Source organism: Struthio camelus, chromosome 7, assembly GCF_040807025.1.
Source record: "Struthio camelus isolate bStrCam1 chromosome 7, bStrCam1.hap1, whole genome shotgun sequence".
Classification (NCBI taxonomy): Eukaryota; Metazoa; Chordata; class Aves; order Struthioniformes; family Struthionidae; genus Struthio; species Struthio camelus.
In genome coordinates, this window is record NC_090948.1 from 17,764,973 (window position 1) to 17,789,055 (window position 24,083).

General features: G+C 35.0%; 1 protein-coding gene across 2 annotated transcripts in view; it reads left to right on the forward strand.

Annotated features, from left to right (window-relative positions):
- The window catches only part of LOC104145966 (adhesion G protein-coupled receptor A3), a 281,143-nt gene that overhangs the window by 139,952 nt on the left and 117,108 nt on the right, over window positions 1-24,083 (forward strand). For both annotated transcript variants that reach the window (XM_068949979.1, XM_068949980.1), the window contains exons 9-12: window positions 2,911-3,109; window positions 4,447-4,596; window positions 7,789-7,950; window positions 12,274-12,489. In XM_068949979.1, coding sequence (XP_068806080.1) covers window positions 2,911-3,109; window positions 4,447-4,596; window positions 7,789-7,950; window positions 12,274-12,489 — 727 coding nt within the window. The remainder of the gene's footprint in view (window positions 1-2,910; window positions 3,110-4,446; window positions 4,597-7,788; window positions 7,951-12,273; window positions 12,490-24,083) is intronic.

Genomic DNA, 24,083 nt, shown 5'->3' on the forward strand with positions numbered 1-24,083 from the left:
TATTCAATTAAAAAAATGGATTATTTGAGATGAGTTTAAGGACATGCACAGTTCCCCCAATACATAGCATAATTAGAAAGCACATCGATCCTGCTTTATGAATCTTTTTGTCCGCACAGTATGCAAGAGTTAATGCAAGTTTTATTTCATCTTTACTTTTATCACCATATGTTGTTTTTTATTTGATTTTAAACCCCATAAATTGAAGAAAATCAATAATTTTGTAAAACTTGGTGTTGTTTTCAATTGGCTCTAAAATACTTCAGTGAGATGCATAAAGCTCTTAAACAGAATATCATTACCTGCTTTAACACTGATATATGAGAGCATTCTCATTGAGAAATCAAGAAGGTAATTTGTTACCAAGTGAATAATAACGAGAATAGTTGACTGGAGGAAAAGTTGACTTGAGAGGGAGTTTCTCTGTTAAACACCAGAACTTTATGCAAATACTTCTGACATAGATGCCTCTCTCTGTTTTCAATTTATCTTTAAAACGCTTTCAAGGGCCTTTTGGTACTAGTTCTTATTTTTAATAAGTGAGGAATAAAGCTGCAAGAAGTGAGGAGAAAACCACTCACATAATCTGTTTTTCACGTGCTACAAAGCTAACTTATTATGTGTTAATCTCAGTACCAGTGAGTATAACAGATTTACTGAGCATACATATAATCCATTAGAGATTTTTGAAAATCTTAGGTAGAGATTTTTTTTGTCGTGCCAAAACTGCCATTATGTTTACCATAATGGATGTGTTTAAATGCATTTTAATTAGATCTTTTAAAAATATATGCAGCCTATCAGATAACACATAGTGAATCTTTTAGATGACAGCTTTATAAAGTCCATGTTCTTGCCATAAAATGGCATACTTTTCTTCATAAATGAAAAATATATAAATCCCACTGACTGCACAAACCAGGGGCATTTTGTCATTTTATACAAATCAAAAGAACAGGAGGGCACACTTCTCTCCTTATTGACCATCTTTCCAGAAGTCCATACAAATTTATTTTTAAAACATATGTCAAAAGGATGCTGAGTCCATAGATTCTTCTGGCATTTGAGGAGAATGAATTTAAAATTATAGAGAATTTATCAGGCTCAAACTTAGCATTAGCACTTGGAACTGTTCCAAAGGTTTATCCTCAGAGATGCAGCTATCACCCCAGTAATTTTTCTTAGAAAGGTCTTTGAAGTTTCGATAATACAGCAAGTACCCAAGTAGAAAGAGTTGAACCACAAAGCAAAGCTAAAAAGAACAGTTCTTTTATTGTGTAAAAACAGGAAAAAAAAGCATTAAGTATTATGGAAGCATGGTTTTTATAGCTAACCAGCCTAGGTGGTATTTATAATTGCACAGCTGCAGTAAGAATTATGCACTGTGAGTTGGAATAAACTGACCTTATGCACTGAAATATATTCTCTACAATGGCCATATTCTGTTCTTCAGCTCACTGCAAACTATTTTACAGCCCACTACGTTTTGCAATCCAAACGGTGATGTTATTGTGTCCTATCATTCCTAATCATAAAGGCCAGATTCTGCTACCTGTGCTCAGACTCAGTGTACCTTGGTTTCAGATTTGCCTCTCTAGTTTTACTTTTGAGGTATGGTGCTACTCCGTGTGGCCCGGTTTGATTAACACAAATGTTTTACTGAAAATAATATTTCAGCCCAGAGGCAAAAGGAAAATAGATTATATATGTTTCAATTTTTCACAAAACTCCTTTCATGTTTCATTTTGCATCAGCTGTTTTTACATCATGTAATGAATTATTCCAGCGACAGTCAGCTATGACAAATGAAAATGGAGAGGGAACCTTCTTGCTTTCTTCGTTTGATATTAAGAAAACATACCTATCCCAAAACCTGGCAGTTTGTTACGTAACAATGTCCAAATGGATCTGCATCTTATAACTAACAGGGACAAATATGTATTTTTGAGCAAAGTCGTTTGTCAAGGTGGGGCTTCTGTCTCACTGGCAGGCAGAATATTTTTATGATTGCTTGGTTTCAGTCATTACATCAGTGCAATTAAAGTAAAAACCACATCCTTTCCAGACATGGTATGGGCACCTGGAAACTTGCTGATGATATGCTTCTATTTTTGTCTTATTCCACCTAATTACCCGCTCTGCTTTGTCCATACTTCTCTGAAAAAGGCAATGGATATGCTACCAAAAGAAACAGATCCCAACTATGCAGTTCTAGAGAACGCAGCAGATAGAGAGAACACCACCACCTAGTAGACTAGGTGAATAGAACAATAGCTATAGAACAATAGAACAATAGCTAGCTAAATAGAACAATAGCAGCTTCTCCAGTCTTACTCTTTGTCCTCAAAGACAGTGGATAAATCATTTATATCTAAGTACTTCATTTGTGAGGGCTAGCTCTATCCTCCTCCATGAGATCTCTGCTCTTTCAATCTTGTTTATTGGTTTCTGGTATGTTCAGGAACTTCTGAGGACTTTATGGCCAAGAGGTCTTTGTGGCATTGGGTCAAAATGTGAGATAGAGATTGCCATGTACATTTTGGAGCCTTTGCCTTTTATGGATTTTAGTAATAGTTGTTTTATGCTTGATGGACTTTCTGCTCTGCTTTGGGCAGTCTGCAAAGATGAACATAGGGAAAATGTCATTCTTTTTTTTTTTTCCTTTAGCAGCAAACACCTTCCTAGAATTAATGCAGAATTAGCGTGTCATCAGCCAGACTCAAGCCTGCATATTTTTATCATTTTCCAAGGAAACCCAAAGTAATTTATTATAAAGCATATTATAAAGCAAAGTAATTTATTATAAAGCATTACCACATTTTTCTCAAATATTCTATGTATTATTCATTGTAAGTTACCTTTAAATAAGATGTTCCACATTGATATTTTATATTATCATGTTGCTTATAGATGGCCCAAAACTTTGGCTGGGATAACTGCCTACCATCCCTGTCTTCAGTATTCATTTAACCCCATTGCCTTTCACAATGGAGCAGAAGAGTCTAAGGCATGGCGTAAATGTAATCGAACTGGACGTTGGGATGAAGAAAACTATTCTGAGTGTCCTTATTCACAAGAAGTAACTCAAGTTCTTCATGCCTTTAGTCAGGTAACATTATGAAATCCGGGGCTTCCTTCCTGTAATATCAATTGTATTGAATAGCTTGCAAGAAAATGTTTGCTCAGCCACAAGTTTCAGTTAGCTGGACTTTTAGCAGAATGTTTTGCTTGAAATGTAACATGGTCTTTGGCCATTGAAGTTGTAGCAGGAATAAGGGCACAGCATTTATGGCCTTTATTCGATTTTTTTTTTCCTCTGGATACCTGGAGTCTAGATGACCGCTAGTAAAGTTGGCAGAGTCATCAGTGCTTCACTTCTCTGCCTTTCATTCATCCATTTTTACCAGAAAGATGTTAATTTCTCTTAAAGTCCTGTATCAGAGTTTTGTCAGCTGACGTGCTTTTCCCCATTTTTGTTGCCCCATAGTAGATTTAAAAGAGCGGCAAAAATGAAGACTACTTTAAAATGTGTCTTCCAAGGGAAAAAAGTATGGTTTCTTGGTTTCTTATGGATAAGTAAAAGAGAGACTACAGACAGAAGTGCTGCATGAGAAAGCGTAACAGAATGGAGGGTGGCACAGACCTGTATCTGCCAAACCAGCTTTTACCACTTTCAATTTCTGTGATCATTTCTTCCCAATAAATAGCACTACATACCACGATAGGAAGTTTGTTTTCAGATGTGTTCCCACTTAAGTGAGAGTAATCATTTTATTAAGAGTATCCTGTGAAATTATAAGACAATAGAATAATTCATATTGGAATGGAGGTCTCTAGACTCTAGTTCAACCTCCTGCTCAAAGCAGGGTAAGCTCTGAGGTTAGCCCAGGTTGCTCAGGGCTTTATCCACTCAGCTCTTGAAAACTTTGAAGGATAAAGACTGCACAACCTCTGTAGGCAGCCTGTTCAAACGCCTGGCTGTCCTTATGGTAAAAAAAGATTTTCCTCATATCCAGTCTGAACTTCTCTTCTTTCAACTTACACCCGACAACTTACTAGTCTCTTGTTCTCCCACCATGCACCACTGCGTATTAATCCTCAGTGATAGTGTTGTTGTTGCTATGATGATCTGAAGATGTAGCCAACTCAAGGTTGGTAGGTAGGTATAACATTTTGTGAGGCCAATTAGTTCCCATCTAGGAAAAGCAGACAAGCAACAGATTTCAAAATTTGTTGACATGTGGTGGTGGTGTCTTCAGATGACAACAACAGTGACTAAGACCTGAGGCTAAAGATATGCCCCTTAAATTTATGTCAGTGGAACTACTGATGCATATAACTCCATGGGAAATTACAGCAAGCATTACACAAATGGATGGGATGTCCGTTTTTTAGAGAACTGAGCTAGGTGATTTATTACACATAACAATTCTGATGTATTTTCAGATGCACATCAATTTGACAAGCGTGCTTGAATTTTCCCGCCAGCTGACAGCCTACACAAGAGGTGCTTCTCACTTCGCAGATAAAATGGACGTAATATATTTGGCTTATATAATGGAAAAGTTAATTGTCTTCGTGGATGAAGTTGAAGATGTAAGATATCTTTTGAATACTGAAAAAAGTATCCCTTAGAAGTGAAGTCTTCACACATGGTCCTGTTCTTAATGTATGCAGGCACGTACTTAAAAATAGCTTCCAAAATTGCCTGCTGGTCTTCTGATTGCAACCATTCTGCATGTACTATAATGTATTTCTTTATGCCTAAAAGGATGATTGAGCCATCTCATCTGCCTGACAGATAAGATTACTGCTTAAGATTAAATATTGATTTTCAGTGAGCCACCTCTTTAATTTTCTTTGCCATTGTATTTTTTACTATGGCTAACAAATTAGAATGTCTCTCCATCTGGCTGCTTCCTTACCTGAATCTAGGAGTTACACATGCTTGTTGTGTTTTCTTCGTTTAGCATCAGTAGAATAAGTGTGGAGAAAGTTTTCACTGAGTTTTGAAACTGTGTATTACTTCATGTGAAGAGAAGAAAATGTGTCTTTAAGTACAACTTTCTACAGAAACTTTTAGCACAATGTATGGCATTTTTACAAGGAAATCTAATCAAAGAGTTATGCAAACCCTAAGGGAAAAATAGCTTTTTATAGAGAACAGCAACGTTCATAATAGTTTTTACTGTTAATTTTCAGAGTAACTGCTTGCATAAAGATTTCATAACCTGTAATTTTTGTACACATGATAACTATAGTTAAAACATTTATTTTCTTTTGGTTTGGCAATGCTCATTTCTTTCTGGCTCTGGGGTTTGTAACAGTTAACATTTTAGTGCCTGAGAAAGCCTCCAACTTCAATTTCATCATCATATGCCAGACCTAAAATGTATTATTAAGCACTCTCCAAGAATCACGTTTCAAAGCTACAACTGTATTTCAGCCTCCTCAGCTCAAAATCCTGATATGATGTTACTACTTTTTGACACAACAAAAATTTACCATTCAAAAAAAGTCTGATTCATCCATAAAGTCTCCTTATTTTTCCTAATGTACTGGTGGCTGATGCATTACTCATTAAAATTGAGCACCACCTCTAATCTCTTAATTGATTTCTTCCACCTTGCAAATAAGGTGAATTTCTAGTTTTCAGTATCAAAACATCTCCGTTTCCATCACCTATCTCTATATGTCTTTTTTCATGTTCCCTTATAGTTTTCTTAGAACATTTCTGCTAATTTGTCTCTGTTTATTTTTTCTGTTTTCAACTTTATGCTTTCTTCTGTCCCTCAATTTCACTAAGCAGGCTTCTCATACTCTCAGCCCTCTATTAAAACCTATTTCTTAACTCTCACTCAAAAGATGCAAAAAATACAAGCCCAATTAAAGAGGCAGTAACTTCACACATGAGGTTGCACTCATATGATTAAAAATGGGATTAAACTTCATTTAATACAAGGCAATGTATGGACAAAGGTATGTTAGTTTGAAATTGAATAACAGCTGAAGCTGCAATTAGATAAAACTTAGAAAATAATAAAAATACAAACATAGAGATTTTCCACCGTTTAACAAGTAATTTTAACAATTCTAGCTAAACTAATACAGTTTTTGTGCATCCTTTCTGGAATTATTTCCCAGTGAACATAGGATTGTTCATTTTTGTATAAGTTAGTGGTACTTCATACCATCTGGTGGTTCACCTGTCGAACAACAGAGCTTCAATAACTGCTCTGGAGGCCAGTTTGCAATATACTGCAACTCACTACCAGGAAGATATATGCATGTTAGCCCAATTTTTCATTTATTTTTAATGTCACGCTCTTATTCTTCATTAATTCATTTAATTATATTATAAAATTCATCTCCTTATTTCCCACCTTTTGTATAACTATAGACTATTTTTCTGACCTCAGTTAATGTTGCTTAGTTGATTGGTGCATGCTTTAATCTTTTTTCATAAATCACTCTTTTCAGTCACTTAGTGTGTTTTAGTATTATTCATTGTATCAGTAAGTCTGTTTGTCACATTGTCAAAAGCCATCTACAACTATCTAGTAATTATGTTCTGAAAAATGGACTAAATATTTCTGGAATAGTCACAAAAAAATTCACTTAAAGTCCCATTATTTCTCTGTTCCTTGCAATGTCTGTGAAATGTATGGATTTTTTATTGAAAACTCAGAACTAACTTTATAACCTCAGTCATTCCTTAAACCTTTTTCACCATTGCTGAATTTCTTTTTTCCTTCTCCCTGAATAATTTGTGTATTTGCCTTACTTCTGTTTCTATTATTATGACTTGTTAGTCTCTTGAGCCCTTTTTAGCTATATTTCTTTCTCTCAGTCATTTTTCCTCTTTTCTATTATCTTTTCATGCAGGTTTATCTGTGACATCCTTGTATATCTTTATGATATCTTTATGTGTTCTGAGAAAGCCATAAGCCTTCAAAAATAATGATAATATTAACTTTAAAATCTCCTTTACTTTAAGTTTTAGAATTTAAAAAAGTAAGTATTTTCATTTCAAATTGAAATTCATCACCAAAAATATTCACAGGAGCGTTTATTCTTCCAAATGTGATATACTAACAGAATTTTGAAACACATAGAGTCATACAGGTTAATAAAACCTGTAAAATGTCATCTAGCAAAGGCAAAAATTTATCAGGTGGGGTTGGTCACAGGAGTGAATTAAACATCCAAAGCTAGAAACCCACACTTTCTCTATAGCCAATAAGGTGATATAGGTGCATATCAGCACCTGAGTTATATCTAAAACTTACTCTCCTAAATGTGAAACAAAAATTTCTTCCAATATACTATTGTTCCTCTTTCTTTCCCCTCAAAGGTCCTTTAATTAACCATGGGAGAGTTCTTTAGAGGGGCATGGTCAATTTTAATTAGTTTAAGAGAGCGGATGGTAATTTTGATATGAAAAGCACATTTTCCCATTTCCTATTTTTCTCTTCACTTTCCCAATTTATAGTTGGGATTCCATTAATCACTCAGTGAAAGACTCAATTTTCTTGGTGCATCTTGGAAATGAGCTTTAACATTGTGAATCGAAAAGCTTTTTCTTGAACTCAGTTGCTCTTTTGTTTTCTTTCTTTAGTCTTCGTATTTCCATCCATTTAATTTTCTTACTAGAATCAAATATCTTTAAATGATGGTTATCAAGAGAAATAAGGTGCCTTCTTTCAGTTGCATTCTTATGTAACTTTTCCTGGTTTTGTGGATTTTCCAGATACTACGTTTTTTTTTCTTTTCTTTTTTTTTTTCCAGATCGGGGATGCTCTTGTTGAAATTGCCAGCAATATAATGTTGGTTGATGATCACGTGTTGTGGATGGCTCAAAAGGAAGACAAGGCTTGCACCAGGATTGTACGATGTGTGGAACATATTGCAAGTCAAGTGCTGACCAACAATGTTCAAGTTATATCAAAGGTATTTCATAAAATTAAAAAGCTTTTTGCCAGAATATATTTCATGTTTTTAACTGCCAACTGGTATACAGAGAAGGAAGATGACTTTGTGTGAGGCAGATACACCACAGAGTATGGACTCTGTAGATATGTAGATATGTAAATATGTAGATATTATAGATATGTAAATCTTATGTAGATTTACTTGGAATCTGTGGTTCTTTTTCATGCATTCCATTTGGAAGACTGAATATCTCTGGATATCACCGATTTTCTTTAAAATTGTTCCTTTTGACTTTGGTTTATTGCTTTTATTGTTACAGTACACTGTTCACAGCACTGTCTTTCTTGTGTGCTTAGTCTTCACTCAGTTTCTATTTTTATCATCACTATAGTATCTGGGTTCATTTTGAAAGGATCAAGTTGAGCAAGTGAAATTTTTAATAAGAGAAGAGACAACTTGTTCCTTCGTTGCCTGAAGATTTTAATATGCCTTTCAGATAGGATTCTAGATAATACTTGCTTAAAGCATTTAGAAAGTCCTGATCAAAAAAGGTGTCTCTTGTCATAAAGATTACTAATTTGTGGCTAGATTTAATTTTTTAGAAGCAAGCTGGCAGTTTGAAATAATTGTTCATATTCCTTGGCTTCCAGCTCACATGAATTTGTCATTTTTATACTGAGGGGTTGTTATGTTAAAATCTATTTTTTGTCAGTTTCAACATCTAAATAGTAGAAATGGATCTAAATCAGAAGCTTGAAACTAATCCTCTTAGAATTTTAGATAAATATTTAAAAGTCTTATCACTCCTTGGGCTGGTTTGCTTGCTGGCTTGATTTCAAGCAACTTTTATTTTTTTCTCAACTGTCGACTGCGTTTGCATTAAGAAACTGAGTTCAATGTTAGTTTCAATTACAGCAAAAGGTATAGAAGGAAAAAAGAAAATGGAATTACAGGCTGAACTAAATAGCAGAATGGCCTTAGTCCTTTCACAGTATAATCTTAGAAAAGCAGTCTTTTCACTTACAGAATAAACTAGCAAACGCTATTGGGCTATTTTTTATTGAACTCATTTTGACATAAAATAATCACATTTGCTAAATATATTTATTTATATTAAGATATATAGCGATAATAACAGGCCTTTTTGAATGATTTTGTAATGTGACAGCTTAGGGGAGCTCTGCTACTGTATGCTTAAGATTTCTTTTGAATGTCAAGTGCCAAAGGTCATTTTTTTCTTGTTACTGCTTTAGGAGCCTGTTGATATTCCTGTCAGACTGTATCTGTTTACTCAAATGTAGATCTGTGTCTCTAACATTTTTGCTGGGCTTTATCTTTTTGCTTCTTATAGTTTTCTGTAAGAGAATTATTTTACGCTTGAGTGTAATTGTAAATAAACAAAGCTGTGAAGTTTTTTTGTGTCATCTCATGCAATACCAAACAATTCCTTTCCTTTTGGAAGGCAACCAGAAAACTGTCTTGCAGAAATTGCATCTGTTTTGTGTTTTGTGTGTGTGTGTGTGTGTGTATGTTTTTTTCTTTTAAAAACAGTGAAGAACCTCCCCAAGCTTAAGTAGCCACTGGTTTATAGTATAATTTCTGGAAAAAAATGAGCCTCTGTAAAGTATGTCAGTTGTATACCATATGCATGGCCGTGTTCTCTCTATATTGAAAATCTGCTTGAGTGCCATGACTTTTACTGTTATTCCTATATCCTTTCTGGAAGACAGAAATGTTTTTTTTCAAATTCCATGAGACTGTGGAATGACTAATTTCAAGGTCAGGCCAACCCCAGGATGGATACATTCATTTAGATTTTCCTAAATCTCCCTTGCAAATCTCGTTTGCTGTCCGAGGGCCTACAAAAGACTCTGTAGGTGAAGAATGGCCAGTTCCATCTTTCAAATGCTAGATAAATACTGGATAAATATACTGCGGGTGAGATAGTACATTTAGTGTTTTATTTAACATACTAATACATATACACACACACGCACGCACACGCACGCACACACACATATACAAATATATATATATATCTAACATAGAGCATAACATGTAACAACCTGCCTGGGGTGCCCAGCCCTGAGAGCTCCTGCCTGCGGAGCCGTGCCCTCACCTCGAGGGTATTAATTAATGTCCTGGCAGTCTTGAGTGTTGCGTTGTTCCTCGCTAGGGTTTTGTGCGTATGTATGTTAGTTGTGTGTTTGGAAAAGGAGGACTTCCTGCAGGTGGAAAAAATTGTATTTCCTTTGTCCTTTGTCAGGAGTTACAGTAATCTTCAAGCCCCACCGCCACCCCCAAAGAGTTTTCATTTCTTTCTCTATCCAGTGAAAGTGTTAATTGCTAAAGGCTAATTGCGATGTGACTTTTTGTTTGTGCTCTCAGTCTTTGCTCCCTTTAGGGCTATTCTCAGCTTGCCCACGTAACAATTACCCTTGGCCCTTCTGTTGAGTGGTGCCTTTATCTGAGATTTAGAAAATGGACACCAAATTATCATATTCTACATCTATAACACTTAGAGACAGGAAGATTAGCTTGTGGCTTTTCGTAATGCATTCCTTTCTGACTGTAGCTTATTTCCACAGATAATTTTGTTCTGCATTCATCCATATCCATTTTATAGCTCATTTTACGGTCCTGCATAAGGAATTTAATTTTACTATGTATTTTACCCATCTGTTTCCATATGCTGACAGAGGTGTGCTCATATTATTTCAACATTGCCAGGTGTTTGCAGGAATATTTTGAGAGTGGAAAACCTTTATGTTTAAAGCATTTCATATTCAAAATTTTAAAAATAGGGGTCACTGTTGTGAAATCACTGGAGTCCTCATTGCTACGTTATCTAGCTAACATTTACTTGTTCAGTATCATCTCACAAATGTGAAATAAGGAGCTAGCGTTTTATCTGTTCTACAGCAGGAAATTTGAAATTATACATGATTATATGACTTTTCCCGGGATTATAGAAAACCTGTAGCCAGACAGGGGTTTAAACTGAGTTTAGCTTGTTTCCCATGATATGGATAATAATCTCCTGCAAGCAGTATATTTTTGAACTGCTTGGCAGGCTTTCTGCAGATAGTACAAAAAGTTATCCCTACACCCGGATTCGGGTATTAGGACTTTTCCATTATCCACTGGATAATTCTTATGTATTACAAAATTTATTTGATTCTTAGTTTTACTCAAATGTAAACAAAAATGCTTTCAAGCAAGAACAAAAGAGGTGGAAATTTTAATCTAAAATGGGAATATTTTTGGAATTTAGAAACTGAAAAGACCATTTAGACTGCTATTAATTTGAAATTTTAAATACACTGGCAGCTTCTAGTTTTTATCTTATGAGGGGTAAAATATGTTGTTTAGTGAGGCTTCAGTACTCTCATTTTGGACATGTACAGAATCATCAGTGACTGAAGAAAGTGGATTAGAAAACTTTTCATAAGTCTAAAAGAGGACTGACCTCTCCAGCCCTGGCAAGCCCTGTAGTCTGCCTCACCCTTAAGATTTCATTTGTTCTAGTACTCATGCATTCATGAATCTTACGCTTCTCAGTGGTTTTACTCAGGTATCTCTACATTGCAGTGCAGTGTGCAGAATATGTACACTCAAAGATCCCCAAATAATCTCTGTCTGTAAGCATAAACCATTCAGTCCCATCAGTATGGTGACAGCCAAAGCTAGTTAACCTGATTATAACATGAAGTGTTTGTATCGTGCATAGGGCGGTGCTGAAATAAATGCATTACTCTAAGGGTTCAGACTGATTAGCTCTGCACTGTGCTGTAATCTCCATCTGAACATATCACCTCATTCATGATGTGGCATTACACCAGATAGTCATGTTCAGCATCCTAAACGAGCATGATCTACAGATAACAATGAGAAATCATCTGATCCATCAACCAAATAGCTAAGCATCTTTCTGTTTCTTTTCTGAGGTACAGAGCACATTCTTGTATGAATTTTTAAAAAAAATTCCTACCACTACTATAGCTAATTCACTTTTTATTTGTATTTCTTTAAATCAGGATTAATTTTGTTGAAGTTGATAGTGACACAATTGCAATGCAGAGATGAATTAAGAGATTTTGTATGTGTGTTTATTGGTTATGCCGTCATGCATTTCTACTCACTCATGAAGAAAGTTCAAGCAAAACCACTATGCTGTTACAGAATTCTAGCTCAGTTTTTTAAAGTTCCTTTTTTATTTATATGCATATGTATGGAAGCATGCGCATACACAACACTTTATAAAGTAAAGTACACCATGCACATATACTGTAATTATGCTTAACATGTTAGCAACATATCTACTTCTCTATATTCTGACAGGTATCTCTTAATATTGCCCTGGAGGCCTTTATGATCAAGCCTTCTAGTTTCATAGGAATGACTTGCACTGCCTTCCAGAAAATATCTGCAAATTCTGACAAGTCAACAGTGCATGGTTTGGGAAGCTGGGAGACAGATCATCACCCTGACCAGCATTTGAATTTCAAGTGCAACACTGGCAATCTGAATGGTTCCTTGGTGAATTCTTCTACGAGGGTAAGTCAGAACCATCATGAACATAACATATCTATTTAACTGTATTTTCAATAGTACCTTTAAGCAGAAGGCTCATTTGACAAACCTATATTTTATGGGCTATTGGTTTTGTAAACCTGCTAAATAATTTCAATTTGTAAGTGGCATTAAACTGGTGTGTTGGCTGCTGCATGTTGTGTTGTAGGTATTCCATTAATAATGAACGCAGCGTGTGAATAGAAAGGCGTGAACATCTTGCTGTTTGTACCTCTGAGTCCAGTTCCACGAACTTTTCTATGTGCAGGCAATCTCTTTGAACTAATTTAGAAATATTTGTTTTATTGAGGTGCTCTTAGGGGATTTTACATTGTAGAAATTTATTATTTTAGGGAAATAATCTTTATTTCCACTGAATTATCTTGCATTTTATATATCCTAAACGTTATACAGAGGGAGAGTGTTACACTGGAGTTCTTGAGTAGTAGCCCAAGAAAAACAATAATAAATAAGCCTTTAATGGGATGCACTCTTATTATCAAATAATGAAGTGGAACAATTAAATTTGGATCTAGAAGGAAATGGAATTTTGCATTTGGCTGAGCGTGTTATTAAATTTAAGTATTGCGGAGTTGAATTTTTGTTATCCTTCAGCAGAATCTCAGTTTAATAGGCTTATTTCTTGAAATTCTTAGTATGACAAAATGATACCTTTCTAATACTATTAGCTCATTGAACTTTGCAAGTATTTTGATTGGTATATTTTAATCTTCTCTGGAATTATGGATTATGCAGGCAGTGATGTTGTAGGCTATGCTCTCAGGATCTTCTTGTTAAAAGGAGCCATCTTGTTAATGGAATAATAGGTTACATTTGTTTCCTGCAGTGGAGTTAATTTCCTCCTGGACACTGTTAACATATCTATCCATAGGATTACCTGGAAAGTTGCCTCTGAAAAGAACGGAGTTTGATGTCCGTAAGATTAAACCAAATGTCAGAGATCTAAAAGATACAAGATTGCTTCTTGGTAGCCTCTTTGGAAGGTTCTGCGAGGTATGGGAGAGTGTTTTAGTACAGAAATATACATGGAATTACACAAGTGGGAAAGTCTCTTTATCTGCACTACCAGTATATTTTGTATTCCTTCAGAAATTGAGTACCAACATTTCAAGTAAATGCATTTCCTGCAAATTTGATGGTCAAACCCTGGTGTCTCTCTCCGGTTGTAATACTTCATTCTACCTTAAATACAAATTTCTCATCTCTCATATCACTGGGCACACATGTGCCAAATACACAGAGTAATGTGGAATGCTCTGGTTGCAGCCCCTTTCTAAAAAGTTGGCAGAACATCTCAGTATAAAGGGTTCAGTAAAGTCCTTGCTTACAGATTTTGCCACGTTTATAGAAAAACTCCACGTTGGAATGTCTGTGAAAATAGGATTTTCGTTTCTGGTGTCAGTGGACAAAAACCATGTTTTTGAGTACAACACGTGCATTTGGGTATTTCATAATGCTCTTCAGAACTTTATTTTTCTATAATTGTAATCACATGTAAGTTTTCAGCACAAACGTAAAATTCATTTTGTTGCTAAACTAAGTCCTGCAAATCAAGTGAGTCCTTAAAAGGAAACTGTCAAAAGGTTCTTCACAGTAAGTTCATAATTCATTTTTCTTCTCATTCTGTTTATAGTAACTTCTTGAAAACAAAATCATCCCATTAGACATAGATTTAACTTCCAAAATATGTGAAAAGTATTTTTACGGGAGTGGCAAACTACTGAAATATATTTTTCCTTTTTAAAAGACAGAAAGCTGTATATTTACTCTTTTTAAAACAGCAAATATTTTATTAATAGATACAAAAAAAACCCAAATAAGTGAAATTCTGGTCCTGCTAGCTGATGTTGTCTATAAATTACACAGTTTAAGTTTTATGAATCAAAGATCTCATAATTAATATTTGTCCAGTAGAGGAAGATCACTGGAGCTACATGGTGTTTTTCATTCCAAATTCTGTTTTCCCTTGCTAGTAAATATTCAGAAATTTTTATCTTTTAGAATGGAAATACGTAAGCTTGATAATGCTCCGTAAGTGAATTTTTTCAAAAAGGTGTACATTCTTTCAAATGTTTTTTTCAGGCCCCTTTTTTCATTCTAAGAGAAATCTAATACTTTAAAAAAGGTAGTGTTAGAAATACTGAAAAAATCAAAACAAAACTGATCTACTGAAAATTTAAAAGGATACAGTCACCTTTGCTGAGTAGAATATGGTCTAGCAAAGCATTTCTTAGATTTGACCACATTTGTAAGTCTTTGATAGGACAAAATTTGAATAAGTGAGCTAAGTAAGACTGTGCAGCCATGGTGTGAATAATCATGAGAAGTGAAGTTACAGCTGTGGTCCAAGGGTTGGCTTTTTAATGAAGATGATTCTTGCCGTCATGCTTCTTTGGTCGGAAAAGTTGTGCCGTGTATTTCAGTTCAGGAAATGCATGTTTTGTGTAATTCCAACCTCGCTGCCTTTATGCAACTGCCAGAAGGGAAACTCTGACTACTGACTGCACAAAGGAAGAAGTTAGGAACTAGGAAGTAAACTTATTTGCATGCTATGCAGTTTTGAAGTATATAATATATATTCTGATGGAAGTGACTTTACTAGGTGGATCATTAGTTATCGTATGTATGAATTTGTAAATATTATAGCATATATAATCTGCTGCACATTACAGCAGATTATAGGTTAGGCTGAATGTTAGTTTCATGGCTTTATATTTTAACACTAAAATGTACGCAGGGTTTAAATATAATATGTGAATGAACAGACTGAATATACTCTTTAGCTTAATCCTGAAAAGCAGGAGGTTTTCATTCATAGTCTTTCACTGAAACTTTTAGGTTAAGCGCTCCTATAATTCATTTGGAAATGAATTGTATTTCTTTGTTTATTTTCTCCACTGTTAAATAAATTGATCTGGAGAATTGCAACTGATAAGAGAAAATGGGATTCTTCATCGTTGTCCACTAGCAAAATTATTTCCATATTTGCTCAACAGAGGCAAACTGTAAACGTACTTGATTGTGCTACGCAAAGTTCAGGAAAACTGAGAGTTTGTGATGGAGGTGGGAGCTGATGGTTTCAGCTACCAGTGTTTAGTCACTATATTTGAAAAGTAATATTCATTATTATATTTGATGCTTTAGAACTTCATTTTACATGCTGAATTTATTATTCAAATCTTACTCTACTTAACATAGAATTAATTGAAATAAGAAAAAATCTAATAAAAATCGCAAAGTACAAATAATAATTACAACTTTAATTTACTTCTAATAAAAGCATAAATAATTTTCCTTAAAACTTTGTTAAAGGAGAGATTTGTACATTGTTTTGTGCTAATAAGCGTAGCCTTCTTCAAATGTATAATATTGTAAATCGTTTGCTCACTAAGCATAAGCAATTGTTTATGCCATGTGTCTGTTGGTAACCAGTACTGTTGATACTAATGAAATTGGAAAAGTAATACTCACAAAACACCAAGAGTGAGCAATTTGTAGGCAACTGATGAGAGAAGGCTGAAACAGATGATCACAAATTATATTAATAATACAACCAAACTTTTGTAGTCGGCCTGCGGCCTTATCTGCTACACCTGTATCTGCTTCTGGTTCTGCTATGCATTAGGTCTTTTATAGACTAACTCGCAGTGTTTCCAAGTATCCTAAACAAACTCTTATTTCAGTTTGATAAGAATTTTTTATCTTTAAAACTGATTTTAACTCTATAGCCAAAAACTGATAACCAAGCTGAAAGATTCCAAAGGATCATTGATCTCTATTGCAGATCAGAAGTTTCCTTTGGTAGGGCTTAGACCCAGCTGCCTTCTCTTAGATCCTGTTTCTGTGATTTATAGGCAGCTTTTGCCGCCTGCCTGGACCCTGTTGGGTGAAGAAACTGGCTCAGGTATATCTTCCTGCTTTATGGTTTGTATTTTGACAGCGTGGTTATAGTAGCCCTGTTGCAGGAGGCTTAAGGGCGTCTTCCCAGGTGGAGGCTCCAGCCTGAGATCCTGTTATCGGAGACACAGCTCTGTCCTCTGTTTTGGCCCTGCTGGAGTCTCTCAGGATATCACAACATCTGAATTCTGGCAACGTTGAGAGCACCTTTTGACGTTTTAGTGCCATTGACTATGAACCCAGCACATGGTTCCCATTCATTAAGAGGCCTGAAGCATAGTCTGAACCTGATCTTTTTTCCAGCCTGAACCTGTAATACCTCCAGTATGCAAAGCTTCAGTTATGCAGTTAACCATTCCCATCCTTCACTAAAATTAAGTTAGCATAAAATGAATTTTGTATTCATGCTTGGACTTTGAGGAAAGTACTTTATTAACATAATTTAAAGTTTCAGCTTCATTGAAAGCACTTGCTAAATAACAAGATCTTATCCTCTCTTTCATAGTTCATCTGATACAGGATTGAATCAGTGAGTTAGGCTTACAAGATGTAACAGCAATCTATATTTTCACATGGAATCCCCGACTTCTTAAATTCAAATTCAGCACATTGTACTCCACACAGTCCATTTAACTTTTCGATTCTATTTATTTCTTATATTTTTCTGAGCTATTTGATTTGTCAGGTTGTATTACAGGAGATGTCCATATTGTAAAATGTGAAAAGTTGAATTGGTGCTATGTTTTTAAACATGCTAACTACAAAGCAAAATACCTCAATACTGAAGTGCTTTGGCAAAATCCTGTGATTACTTGCTTATAGCACTATAAGGCATTATAAATTTTAGAAATATTGTTATCTCAGATACTTCCTGAAAAATATGCAAGCAGTTTGTAAGAAAATGATTTTTTTTTTGCGTAGAATCAATTTTGAATGCCAGGTCAGGTCCTGAAGTTTAGAATTCATAGGCCTGCAGGAAGCAACTCAGTACAAGGTTTTTCGCCACCAAGTAATAAGGTGATCTTTGGGCAAGGTTCAAGCACAGAAATAAAAACACGAAGAAGGGCTGTGAAGGGGAAAGTTATAAGCTGCAGGAAATAGGTCTTATAATGAAAGTGACTTTCACTACCATTCAGTGTATGTATGTGAAATGTTCATAATCTTTATGGATGATTAACTATATCGATTCGGAAGCTGCCTAGTAGGGTGTGCAATAATTAATTTTCCCATTAATGCAAAAACTAATTCTTAAATAAATAATAATCATGATTTATACTGGAAGTGTCAAATCCAGAATGTTAGGCACATGCAGTTATCCAGGTATAGGTTCCAAAATGGTTTCCTACTGTATTTTCCCAAAAGCAATTAGTTTTGACTCAGATTTGAGCAATACCTCATACTATTGCAATGAAAGCATGCAATGACGGCAAAGATAGCATTTCAAAACTTCAAGCTCTTTAAAGCATACACTTTCGTTAGCAGAGTCCTTCCTCTTGCACTGGTAATTTGCAGTGGTACACGTATTCTTATCAACTGAAAACCTGGTTATGGAAAGTACTTTCACTTAAGCATATGCTCATTATTGTTAACTTCATTAAGTTGCTTATCCAGTAAAGATACAGTTTTCCATATTCAGAATGCATGCGTACAGAATTTTTCAGGATAATAGGGTCACTCAGGAAATTTAGAATTTGAAATAAGATATATAGCTTGTAAAATCAATTAAAATGTAATACAAAATGAAAATACTTCCTGGAACTTTCACAGTAGTTGGCTACTTTTAACTAATGTTTCCATCCAGTCTATCAAACCTAATGTTCTCACAGGCCAGATTCTCTGCAATTAACTTCTGCGTTAAAGAATTGGACAAGTATTTTTCAGGCTGTAGTTGAGATTCACATAGAAATGCTGTGTACACACATGCATCACATTAACACAGTGCTACCCGCAAGAGACATTGACATGTTATAGTATATATCATTGGGGCAATTCTGTGTTTCTTGTTCAAGAGTGTAATAATTAGTAAGCTGATAGGTACCATAAATGTAGCATTAATTATGTTGGCATCATTGTTTCCATCAAGATTTCCTCTAGCTTCCCAATGCATACAGGCATGTACTGTCTGTTTATTCAATGTTCTTAAAAATGATTTTCATTATATACTTTACATTTTAAAATAAAAATTTTATATTATTCTTTGTTTTTAGACCTGACAGCTAGAAGATAAAAATAAGTAGCTATTGGTATTTCTCTTGAGTTATTACAGCCATTGATTCCTTGTTTTAAATAAAATTAAAACAGGGTAAAAACATTTTATATTTCCACCTATTTTGAAATGCAGTAGTGCAATGGAAAAACTGATGTTGTCTGTGCAGGAATGAATTTGCTTGCACATGCGTGTAGATTGCTATGGAAAAAAGCGAAGTGTCCATCACTCAATTAGGTGCGTTTAAATCCAAAACCAAACACAGACAAAACAAAATACCCCTCTCCTTCCTCTTCCAGAATACTTAAATCGCTCGTTTGTATACTTAAACCTCCTCTTACTACTATTCTTTCTCAAAAAATGTATTTATATATTTATGCCTACTACTGCATCTTCACTATAGGTAGTCTGGTATTTTGTGTTCAGTAAGCTTTCTTTACTCTACACATACTTCCATATTCTTTTATAATGTTGGTAGCTATCTCACTGTTAAAAAAAATCTGTCTAAACACTGAGGAAATGAAAGAATGGCAATGCATGTGTAACAAATTTCTGTTATGTTAGGTGCACAGAAGTGTTCTACAGTTCTTATATTTGTTCAGCATATATCTATACAAAAAAAAATCTGCAAGATCTGTTAAAGTAGTTGCTTTCTCTTACACAATAGTTGGGTAAAAGACTGTTTTCTTCTGATTTTCTGCACCATCTTTCATATTACAAAAAAGTCCTCTTTGGGATTTCCCAAAGGGCACTGTTAAGATTAGTTTCCTTATTATAAAATAAGGAAGTAAAATTACCAGACTTTCTCATGTGCATTGTGCTGTTAAATAATAGTTTGTAGACTAATTAACATAAATCTCATAGCAAAATCACATTGACATTGTAACAGTTAATAACACAGTACTTTAGTTGTTAGAACATATTTCAAGTTAGCTTAATGGTACGAAAGTAATGATGAACAAGTAGAATACTGAGCACTAGAGAAGTTCCCAGTTTTGCAGTGACATTTTAGGAATTTCTCTATTAGAGTATTTCTAATACGCTGATATTTTTATTAGACTTACTATAATTATGTTACTATACTAATCAGCTTTTTATTTTGGTATAGATCTGTATATAAGTTGAGTACTTTCAGCTACTCTTTTCTCAATTCTTCTTTCTAAAGCCTATTTTATTTTCACTGTGGAAAATTGATGCCTTCTAACAGAACATACTTCAACATCCAATAAATAATTATATTTGGTTACTCAAAACCTTTTTCTCTAAGTGGTTGTTTAGCTAAGTGACTGTTACCCACTTTTTCTATTACAGCAGGCATTTCCAGTTTCTAAATGTGGATAATTTTAGTAATTGTGGAGGTTTGTTTAAAAGTTTTGCAGGTTTTTTTCTGCGTTGGTCTGATTCCATTTGGCTTATGCAGGACCACAGATAGTTTGATGCCGATGCAGAGTTTACTGAAATAGATTGCTTTGAAAATTAGGAGGTGATATGGCTGGAAATGTTTTACGAATGTGGGTGGTTCTTCTCATAACACTAATTGTTTAATGACTTTCTACGTGGATTCTAGGCTGCAGGTGTATGCAGTAACCAGGGGGAAACAGCCGGTGGCCAAAGGGCAAGGGAGCTTCCTTTAGTGGGACCCAAAACCCGCTCATGGCGTTCAGGTGTGCTTCGCAAAGGTACAGAAAATGCAGTTTCCATGCAAAAGTGACAGTGCCTGAGGTTGTATGTCAAAGATTTGGGGGTGGGTTTCAGGTTTCTGGAGGCAGAGAAATTAGTCTGTGTGATTTTTCTATGAGGCATTTAGGAAACTACCATTTTTGTTGATTGTGGGAGTTTTCCAGAGTTTCTGTATGTAGCCAGAGGGTAGTTACTGAATTTGTAGTGGAAGTCACCAGTGGAATGCAAATTTTTGGTCTGGGAAGGGAGTGTGCTATCTCTATATTTTAGGCACGGTATGGACTTGGAGGTATGATTATGTAGAACACCTCTTGTGAAGTGACTTAAAAAGAAGCTGTACTAATGAGTTGATTTATGAGAAGATTAGTATGCTGTTGAGCTGTCTTTGGGTTCAGAACTATGTCCATGATACAGGAAGTGAAATTTGGGTTAAAATATTACTGCAAACGTTGCCTTGCAATTTGCTGTTACAAGGACATGACTTAACTGGGCAGAGAGATATGATTTCCATGCTTTTGGTGATCTTCAATTTAGGTGGGTGAAGGAAGTCGCCTGTGATTTTTTTTTTTGTTGCTTCCCAGAAAGAAGGAATATACTGTGTCTGGTAGAATTCTGTCATGTTTCTTTTCAGGTTAAGGAATTCAATGTTTCTTTATTTCAGTGACTACTTATTTCTCAGTGAAACTTGAGAGATACTCTGTATAATGGTGAACTCAGAAATACTTAGCATGTTCTGACACCTTCTGTCAGGAGATTCCTACATTCCTGCATATCTAAAGATAGATAACACAAAATTCTGCAAAGTGAAAAAATTATGTTTCGGTGTTTGTTGTATAATAAATACAGTGATATTTACTAAAATACATACATGAAGTAATGTTACCACAATATGTTTTATTTTTTAAAATTTGGCTGAACTTCTAGCCCTCTCCACTGCATGAAAAGAATAGTAAGTCTATGTGTGTCCATGCACATGTGTGCCCACACCATATGCATATACGTAAATAAACTTATTATGGAATTTTTAAGCAAGTTCTTGTTTTGGGGACTGGAGTTCTGATTTCTGTGCATACGGGGTTAGTAAAAGTTACTCTGGCAGGAGTAGTGTAAGCTTTACTGAACACATGAACAAGTGATATTATATGTTTACAGTGCTTATAGGCTATTTGAGTTTGATCTGTTTTCTGAACTTTGGAAATCTCTCCTAAAAAATGCAAAGGGAAAATGAGGCAGAAAAGAGCAAGGAATGGAGAGGAGGGAAACTGTTAACTTTGTAGAACCAGGCAGCTGGAATTATGGTCCCTGTGAGGTTGTTCTCTGCTCTGTTAAAGCAGATATTTTCAGAGGGTTGGGAAGAGGGTTGGTGATGGGAGGAAGGAGGAGAGCGTTGGTTATTTAAAAAAAAAAAAAAAAAAGAGAACAACTTTATGACAAGAAGACATTTAGTATAAGAGGTGGTGGCTGAGACTCTATACAGAAAACTCAGTACTGGAAAACAGATTCCTTCTTTGAAACTGAAATGATATGAACTTTTTGACACATCTTAGTGGACTAAGTCTTACAATATTTTCTCTGCATTTCTTTTGACTTATTCCCTAAATTAAACTATATATATTCTCAGATGTAGATATGCTTATCGTTCTTGATGTACAATGAAAGCACGTCTAAAAAACTGAGGGCAGGAGTTGGAGATGGTTGTCACAAACTTCACATCTATTAACATCCTCTCTTTGTGCATGTGTATATATCTCTCTGTAGAGTGTCAAACTGCAGTCCTAGAGATTTGCTGCCATTAATACTTGTACTGAATTTTTCCATGCATCCTATGTTACTATTAAAAAAAAAAAAAAGAGAGAGAGAGCGAGCCTCACCAATTGCTTTAGATCTAAAACAGGCTGGAGGCTATGAATTATGGATAGACAAGATAGCATTGAATGATATTCTTTTACTAAATTTAGATTAAAGCCCCTCAGACCAGAGGGTTTGATGAACCAGAATTGAAAAACACAATGGCTAATTCCGTATGTACAGGTCATGCAGTAGATGTTAACAGCTGTGTAGTTTATGCTTCACTGACCAGCATATGCTGCCACCTAAAAGAAAAAGACTAAGTCTAGGACTTGACACTTCGAAAAGATCTCGTTTCTGTGACATTATATTAAACAGAAAACCTCCTGCATTTCCTAAGCTCACTTTGGTGATCAGTATTGTGTAAAGTGTCTTAACAGATCTGAAACTCTTGCTAAATATAGTCTATCAAAGTTGCATATAATTATCAGACTCATTGAAGTGAAGAGTTATTTACAGCTGTGCTGTGTTTCTTCAGCCTTTATCACTGCACTTCTGATAAGAGCAATGTCATCTGCGGAAAAGTCATAGAAGAGCAAATATACCATTTAAGTGGTACTGATCATTTAAATGTGTACATTCTTAATTTCCACATAAAATAGGATTCCATATGCAAACTCTTTTATTAATAACTCTTGTTCACCAGAACATTGATTTTCAGTCTCTGTGGGCTTTCTATGTACTTGATTGATTTGGCATCTATATTTTAAGCCTTCTTTTTCAGATATTTAATGTCTGAATTAAGCGAAGGCTGTAGTAGGTAAATGTCTAAAGGGAGTATATGTCAGAATGTACTTTGAAATAAAGTGCATCTCACCCTTAGAGTTTAGCTTAATTCTATCAAGTAACAAATCAGATCAAAGGCAGAATCAAACTTAGAGCATGAAGTTTTTCTCCACAGTGCAATTCCTAGAGTTGCTTTCGTGGAGGAACTTTCAAAGAGGATCAGACTCAGTTGGGACCTCACTACGCTGGAAAAGGAGTCTATAGTCAGCTTGATTAATGACCTGTGAATTCTTGGAAATATCTTTTTGGTTTGATGTCAGTAGAGAAACGTAAACTGACTAGGGCATTATTTTATGTCTTGATTTTGAAAACTCTGACAGGCTTGCTTGCTCGCTTGTTTGTTTGTTTTACTTTCTCCAGGTTTCTTTAATTTATATCAAACCTGAATCGCTAGCATTTTAAAGAGCTAAAAGTAAGGTATGCAACAGATATTGAAGCACTATAAGCACGAGCTGGTAACAAATTGCTTCTGCTAATCATGTGCTCATCCTTGATAACCTGTAACGTGTTGGTTCAGGTTTACTTTTAAATTGCTGTGTAGTTAACATGTCCTGGAAACTCTGCTTCTCCTAAAACACAATTAACAATGGGAAGAGTAAGATACAAAATGATGATTTTGTTTCCAATACGCCTTCCTTTTGGGGGACATATATACAGTTGATACGAGCAACTATGTAATTGCTCATTTCTCAATATCCTTGAAAGTGGCACAGTATTAAAAATGTTTGGCCCTATATTTCAGTCCAAATAATGGAAACTTTTAATAACTTTCAGGATCTGAGAATCACCTTCCTTTAAAAAGGATCTTCTGTAGGGTAATGGATAGGAGAATCAAATAATAAAATATAGCTTCTGTAGGCAAAATGTGCCGATGTGTCATGTAAAGTTGTTATATAACCTGAAGAGGCAGGGAAAAGATGTTTATTCAGCTCAGTGAACAAGTACTGGAGTGAGGTTTGCAACTTCAGGACACTAAATTAAACATCATCAGTGCAAAGAAGGACCGGGCTACAGATTTCACATACAGCTATGATGATGTCTTAACACAACAATAAAGGGGAAAAAAACATGAAAAATTTCTAGTAAAAAAAAAAAAAAAAGCTACTATGACAGTTCAGCGATGGAAAGTACATAGGCTGTG